The sequence below is a fragment of the Cydia pomonella genome, chromosome 20, assembly GCF_033807575.1.
Source record: "Cydia pomonella isolate Wapato2018A chromosome 20, ilCydPomo1, whole genome shotgun sequence".
Lineage (NCBI taxonomy): Eukaryota > Metazoa > Arthropoda > Insecta > Lepidoptera > Tortricidae > Cydia > Cydia pomonella.
Window position 1 is genome coordinate 4637548 of NC_084722.1, and position 8361 is coordinate 4645908.

Below are 8361 nucleotides of genomic sequence, written 5' to 3' on the forward strand. Positions count from 1 at the left end.
ACCTTAGAAAGGGCGCCTAATCGTCTAGTTGCAGATTCAGCCTGAGATTCAATATACGCCCCAAAGCTCGGGTTAGATGAGATACTTGTGCCAAGTAGCTGAAGAGGGTGGGATATCGGTACGGATACATCCCGGAAAGTCGGGAGTCAGGTCGAAAGGACTCCGTTTCGCAGTATCCTTTTGAACATTTTCCAAAAAACGAAACGACAGAAAATTTCTAATTAACTACTAAACCTGCTTACAATTTTTCACGAGCATCGCTTGAGAATTGCCACTTGTAGAGGAGAATATCCGGACATACGAACAGTTTGCCCGAGTCTAAACGGAGATCTTCGCTAAGGCTTCGGTCAATTATTTAAGTTTCGGCTGAAACTAGAGCCAAAACCAAACCTTCGGTAACGCTTTCGGTAAAAAAAACATGTTTCGGTTGGACACTAGATATGATATCTACAGCATCATCTATGAAAATACTACCTATTTAATAACACGACAATATTTTGAAAACATGGCAAATCGTTGCAAAAACGTTTTTATGGAAACTAAGCGTAGAGTATTAAATTATATTAAATAAAACGTCTTTACTACTATAATCTCTATTTATTTACATCATACAATAACACTTATGTCAGAACCAAAACACTCAAGGATAGGCACATTTGTTTATCAACTAAAATAAATAATTATAATACAACTAGATTAATAATTTGGTACATCAAACCACTGGTACCGCTGCTCACCTTCCGTGTCATATTTGGGTTCCAGGCATTTTCTGTTCAACCATCTATCAAAAAAAAAAAAGAAGTTTAGCTGCGTTAAATTGTGCTTGACATGTATACAAGGTGGCCAAAAATTATGTGCATTCCCGTTCCAGGGAGGTTTTGGGATTATACTGAGCAACTTTTAGTATGGGACCAACCCCGAAATCGCGAAAAAAAATTTTACCCTCCCATAGAAAATGGACCAGCTAAAATGTATGATACAGCCAGAAAAAAAATTCGCGATTTCGGGGTTGGTCCCATAGTAAAAGTTGCTCAGTCAGTATAAGCCCAAAACCTCCCTGGCAACGGGAATGCACATATTTTTTGCCCACCTTGTATATGTATACACGATGTTCCGATACAAATAGCACTGCTGCGCGATGCAGTGCGGTGTAAGCACCATCGACAATGAGGTACCTTGTCATAGATAATGCCACATATAATGTATCAAAAGAAGTATAAAATGTTCAATAAACTTTTCATTTAATGGATTACATAGTCAACGAAAATTATCCTTACTAAGGTTTCAAATAGGCGGTTAAATTGCCATCCTTCTATTTTCAACTCATCTTTTAACAAATGGCATGTGATTTTTGATACATTGCGGCTTTTCATCGATCAATTGAGTTCGTTGAACCCCCAAACGCACCAATGAGGTTTTCAGAACTTATGTACGAAATATCATTTGATATTTACCAGTCGCTTTTCGGTGAAGGAAAACATCGTGAGGAAACCGGAATAATCCCAATAAGGGCTAGTTTACCCTCTGGGTTGGGAGGTCAGATGGCAGTCGCTTTCTTAAAAACTAGTGCCTAATACCTAATTCTTGGGATTAGTTGCCAAGCGGACCCCAGGCTCCCATGAGCCGTGGCAAAATTCCGGGACAACGTAAGGAAGAAGAATTGAGGTCGTTGAACCCACGTAGCTCTAGCTATGTATCTCAAATCGCATGCGATTTGTTGCAAAGTCTGCAGAGCCCTTGAAAAGGCTTATAACAGCGATACTGACCCTCCTTTCTTATTGCACCCGACCACAGGGTAGTCCTCCCGGAAGCACTTGGTGTCTAGTGCGTTGAAGTAGACTGTGCCGATCTGCTTGGAGATTTTGCTCTTGGTGGCGCGCAGGCATAGGCGGAACTTCTCGTCGCATTCGCAGCTCAATCTAATATAGTAGAATAAATTGAGCTAGTTGTAGTACTACTCGTTGCTTATCATTATTTCAATCTCTTACGAGGTACCACGAGAAAAGTACCTACCCTCGGAAAGCCCACCATACAAAGTTGTCCTATTTTTAATTTGAACCTTGTATAGTAAATTGGGATTAAGAGGCTGTCAACACCCAATGTCCTTGAAATTGATGTTACTTAAACAGTTTTTTTAAGAAAGACTATTTGATTAGTCAAGTAAGAAAAATATATGTTCATATTAGGTAATTATATTTCAAAGACCGTGGTTGTACTCGATACATGATTGAACGAAATCGGCTCGATAGAAAATAATTGCAAAGATTGGTCTTAAAATCACAATTAAACGGTTTTATGTCTTTATTGTTTTGACTTATGGGTCTGCAATTAAAATCACAATTTCAAAACATTTATATCTAAACCGCTATTGAGTAAAATATTACACTAATAATCCACTTTTTTTTATTTAAATATTTTTCTTATTATTGTCTTGCCCAGGCCCAGTAACATGCGACAGTGCTATCTCATTTACTCCGATACAAATAGACAGTGTGCGCGCTTTAGGTATTGACACTAACAGCCTCTTAATTTCGCTTGTTTCAGAAAGCAATTAAACAAAAGAAATTCTACTTTATTCGGTTTATAAAAGGAAGGTTTATAAATCTAATTACAAGATTGAAACGAAGTGTATATTGGGCCTTAAGTGGCTATTAGCCACGGGCTAGCCAAGGTGACAATCGTTCGCAGAGAAACGAAACACTATTTGTCTCTATCGCACTAATATGGAATATGGAAGAGTGGTAGAGAGACAATAGCGTTTCGTTTCTTTTTCTACAAACCATTGTCATCTTGGCTAGGCCCCCTGGCACAACCTAAAATAAATGCTAGGGCTGCCACCGGGCATACCTCTATACCGCGTGTAGAAGGCATTGCTTGTGATATTGTGCTTGGTCTGACCCGCTGTTATGGTGGCGGTGCAGTGGTCGTGGTCGCGACAGTACATTACGTCGGTAGCGCCGCCATCGGGCATAAACACCGCGTGTAGAAGGCATTGTTAGTGAGATGGTGCTTGGTCTGGTCCGTTGTTAATGGTGTAGGGGCAGTGGTCGTGGTCGCGACAGCACATGTCGGTCTCGGGCATACATATATACCGCGTGTAGAAGGCATTGTTAGTGAGGTTGTGCTTGGTTTCGCCCGCTGTTATGGTGTCGGGACGGTGGTGGTGGTCGCGGCAGCACATGTCGGTCTCGGGCATACATACCGCGTGTAGAAGGCATTGTTAGTGAGGTTGTGCTTGGTCTCTCCCGCTGTTATGGTGTCGGGGCAGTGGTCGTGATCGCGGCAGCACATGTCGGTCTCCCGGGCGGGGCCGAGATCGTCGTAGCCGTCCGCTATGTCGCCGGCTCCGCACCATTTTGTACCTTAAATAATAAAACGGTAATACATATAGTATTACCGGTGCGTAAGTAATCTTATTAAGGTCCAGTGGGTTCAGTGAGCAAAGTTTTTGAAAAATTGTAGCGCTTAGATTATTTAATATGGTTACCAGAAAATATGAATAGCGATCTTGAGGCCTTTCTCTATTAACTTCATTGATTCGAAACCTTATTAAACAACTTACGCTTGATAGAAAAAAATCACGAATATAGGGTACGCATCATTAAAAGTTTGTAACTATTTTTGCACAAAAGATATTTAGATACATGAAAATTTCTTCTAACTAAAAATGCGTAGGTAATGTTATTTCTGAAACTCCGACCGAACTCATCGATAAAGTACTTTTCATGTTAAAAATAACTAAAAATAATAATTCATATACAATGATATCGCGGGTAGGCACGGCCGTCTGCTCTATGCTCAGCGAGCTGTGTTCGGAGACGAACCTGAACTCACTGCACCTTAACGGGCAGTGTATATTTTCCACCATATATTTAAAACTTGAATTATTTTCAATTTCGTTACAAATCTATGTAGAAACTGCGGCGTTGGTTTCTTGGGCAGATCATCGTTGAAGGCAATAATTTTTTTGCATCAGATCGACGTAAATGCACAATGCTGGGATCCAGTTCCACTCAGAAAAGTGAATAAAGATGATATGGCTATTAAGATAGATTTGTGTTTGGTGGTGATGATACGACCGAAATCAAATAAAAAAAAATCTGATATTGATATATCCCATTTATCATTACAACAGTTTATTCCTGCAATAAAAAGTACAGCTAATAATAATATTGATTAGTTAGTATATTTCAGCATACTTGCCAATTTTTAGGGTTCCGTAGCCAAATGGCAAAAAACGGAACCCTTATAGATTCGTCATGTCCGTCTGTCTGTCCGATTCTGTCACAGCCACTTTTTTCCGAAACTATAAGAGCTGTACTGTTCAAACTTAGTAAGTGGATGTATTCTATGAACCGCATTAAGATTTTCACACAAAAATAGAAAAAAAACAATAAATTTTGGGGGTTCCCCATACTTAGAACTGAAACTCAAAAAATCTTTTTTCATCAAACCCATACGTGTGGGGTATCTATGGATAGGTCTTCAAAAATGATATTGAGGTTTCTAATATCATTTTTTTCTAAAATGAATAGTTTGCGCGAGAGACACTTCCAAAGTGGTAAAATGTGTCCCCCCCCCCCCGTAACTTCTAAAATAACAGAATGAAAAATCTAAAAAAAATATATGATATACATTGCCATGTAAACTTCCACCGAAAATTGGTTTGAACGAGATCTAGTAAGTAGTTTTTTTTTAATACGTCATGAAATTAAAAAAATTTTTTTTTTCAACACACCCATACATGTGGGGTATCTATGGATAGGTCTTCAAAAATGATATTAAGGTTTCTAATATAATTTTTTTCTAAACTGAATAGTTTGCGCGAGAGAACCTCCCAAAGTGAACAAAAGTGTGTCCCCCCCCCCGTAACTTCTAAAATAACAGAATGAAAAATCTAAAAAAAATATATGATATACATTGCCATGTAAACTTCCACCGAAAATTGGTTTGAACGAGATCTAGTAAGTAGTTTTTTTTAATACGTCATGAAATTAAAAAAAAATTTTTTTTTTCAACATACCCATACATGTGGGGTATCTATGGATAGGTCTTCAAAAATGATATTAAGGTTTCTAATATAATTTTTTTCTAAACTGAATAGTTTGCGCGAGAGAACCTCCCAAAGTGAAAAAAAGTGTCCCCCCCCCCTGTAACTTCTAAAATAACAGAATGAAAAATCTAAAAAAAATATATGATATACATTACGATGCAAACTTCTAACGAAAATTGGTTTGAACGAGATCTAGTGAGTAGTTTTTTTAATACGTCATAAAATTAAAAAAAAAATTTTTTTCGTCAAACCCATACGTGTGGGGTATCTATGGATAGGTCTTCAAAAATGATATTTAGGTTCCTAATGTAATTTTTTTCTAAAGTGAATAGTTTGCGCGAGAGACACTACCAAAGTGGTAAAATGTGTGTCCAAAGTGGTAAAATGTTGAACGAGATCTAGTAGTTTAAGTAGTTTTTTTTTAATACGTCATAAAGGAACCCTTCATGAGCGAGTCCGACTCGCACTTGGCCGCTTTTTTAATATTATTTTCAACAGTTAGAGTTATTTGAGTTTTGCATATGGTTTAATATTAATGTTAATTTCTGAGCAACATAATTATTATTATTCATTAGTGGAAACTGTTTGGTTTGTGAATGTGTAATGATATACTATGTGTGTTGTTTTTGCCTGTTTGTTTCCCAAAGGTTTAAATAAATAAATAAAAAATACCACGCTGTTGCTTAACAAGAGTAGGATGATTCAATATCGAAACCATGTCACCGTCTGTCAGTTTCTTGAATCAAATTGACCCCGTGATATCACTGTGACCATAGACAAAGGAAAATCTGTGACGCATCGTTAGATAATTGTTTTAATTAGGTTAAGGTCTGATACCAGAAGTTGTCTATACCTAGAAAAGGTTAGTTATGATTTCTGTGATCGCGCGACACGCCATCGCAAGTCTAAGGTTAAGTACGAGTTTATTCAACTCCAAGGGTTCCGTACAAAGTTTCAATAATGCAACTAAAGCAGAGACGCTTTGCAATTAAAAATATGCTGCAGAGGAAAAAGTGACTAGGATAATCGCTTTCGGGAAAACATGCGAAAAAAAAATGCAAAGACCTAACTGCGTTTGGGCTTGTGCACAAATCACGCGAGGTTTTTTCGGCTACTTTTTTGATCCCCTCTCCCCCTTGGTGATATTTGGCGAGTTTCTTGGCCAACCCCCCCTCCCCCATATAACCTCACGTGTATTTTTATTTTATTTTTCATTCCTCCTAATTTTAAGATAAGTAGTATTGTATAGAGTAAATCTTATTTATAGGCGCTATTTTGAAGTGCCAAGTGAAGATTTATGTTTAACGACACCGAGAAAAAATATGTACCTAGTAGACATTTTTTTTCTTAGTTTCGTTCACTATAGAAAAATACACGTGAGGTCTCCTTTTCCCCCCCCCTCCCCCAACGTGATCTATCGTGATTTTTTCGTAACCCCCCTCCCCCATTATATTGATGCCGGTTGTCAATGTCACTGTGCGAGCTTGACAGCAATATAATTATGCGACAGCAACAGGCGGGTAAATGTACGAAAATCTATATGAAAAGCGTCTCTGCTAACTGCTATTTTAGGCTATCGCAAAAAGTCTCCTCTTCTTAGTAAAAAGACGTTCAGCCACAGTTAAACGTTATTATGACATTAAATGGGTTGTTAAAGTTATTTGGCATTATTCTACGCTTATACTACGCTCAAGATTCTACATTAGATTCACTCGCCACGCCCTGCAAGCGCACGCGACTCAAAATAAGCACTCGAAGAAATATCAAACTTTACTCTCTTGTTGTACAAATAACAATTTCACTATGACATTTTTTTTTATTTATCTCTACTTATTATCTCTAGACGTACAAAGTCTCCGATTGCAAGTAAGTCCTAACGAAAAAATCATGGTCATACGTCTATTACTTTAATTAGGTACTGATTATACTAATTTGCCTATTTGCTTAACTCGGGCGAAAGGTAGCATTTCTTCCCTTGGTTAACAATCTACTATACTAATAGTTCAAATTTAGCCTATTGAGACGGAAGTGTAACTACGGAACCCTACACTGAGCAATGATGTTGATTCATACCTGGATAAATCAGACTAAATCTGAGATCAGACTCGTCCATTTTCATTTCGTCGCTGTCTTCAATCAAACCTCTTTCTCTTAAAGTCGATAAATCCACATCATTTATAACCCAACTAGTACACGATTCAAACATAATTATTACTACAAGGCACGAAATCTTAGACATTGTAAACATTTCAGTAAAACCAACTGTTAACGTTCAGAGAAGTGAGAAGAATGAACGATAAGTTAGATTGTCTTTATTTATATCAACTGAAAAGCCTGAAGTAAATTAAAATACAAGGAAGTCTTCGCAGCCTTAGTTTAGCCTCCTGTGGGGCATTATCTACTCTCGACAAGTAGACTGTTAGTAAAGTAAGCTCGACAAGTCCTTGTATATCATGAATTCAACTACAGCAACAATTAAACGTTATTGGAGATCATGTAATACTGGTTTGTGTGCGATTAACTTGCTCGCGTTTGGCAATGGAACACCTTATCGCCGTATGGGTAAATTCCGACTGAAAACCTTAATGTTTGACATTGAGTACTTGGTCGAAACTTCCTTTACGAAACCATTTACATAAGGAGATTTACATAAAAATTTGTTGTCATAGGTATTAACTAGGTTCCTCTTAACATTCTCATAGCAAAGAAAATTTATACCTAGAGGCGTATTAGTCAACTAAATTTATTGCCATCTTTCGACGACTCACTCAAATATATGGCTATTTGACCAATATTCTTTCACTTGTCGCCATCTACTCGAGTATAGGCCAAAAGGTACACCGCCATCTATTCGAGCATAATTTTTTCTTGATTTTTCGGGGCACATATTTTCTTTGACTTAATTTACCTTATACAGAGTTATAAAATATCTTTGCTCATAGTGTTCATTACTCCTCCTTTATAGCTCCAAAAATTAAAAATTTATAGGCCCATAACCCAGTCTCTTTTAACTTGATCTGTAATTAGTTTTAAGTTAATTGATTCCATTGTGTTACGACAATTAAGCAGTTTCTATCAAAGCTTCATGCATGAAAGCATGAAAGTGTGTGTATGCTATAAATTTAAACATACGTGTATGTTTTAAATTATTCCATACAATTTATAAACATTCGTAATCTCACAATGGGTTTGGCGGGTTTAAGTATTTTACAGATTATGCCAGCATAAGTTTTACACGTTAATCCTACGGATAGTGTCCGACTTGTTTTTTTTAAATTAGTTGGTCTAGATGCTAGCATTTTTAGGTC

At 37.3% G+C, this 8361-nt stretch overlaps 1 protein-coding gene across 1 annotated transcript; it reads right to left on the reverse strand.

Annotated features, from left to right (window-relative positions):
- Positions 1-577: 577 nt before the first annotated feature.
- LOC133528870 (phospholipase A2-like) lies at positions 578-7351 on the reverse strand. The gene is made up of 4 exons (XM_061866353.1): positions 7127-7351; positions 3203-3362; positions 1767-1919; positions 578-781 (listed from the first exon to the last, which is right to left on the reverse strand). Exons 1-4 carry the CDS (start codon positions 7299-7301, stop codon positions 697-699), a joined length of 573 nt encoding a protein of 190 aa, XP_061722337.1. The 5' UTR covers positions 7302-7351; the 3' UTR covers positions 578-696.
- Between the last annotated feature and the right edge of the window lie 1010 nt (positions 7352-8361).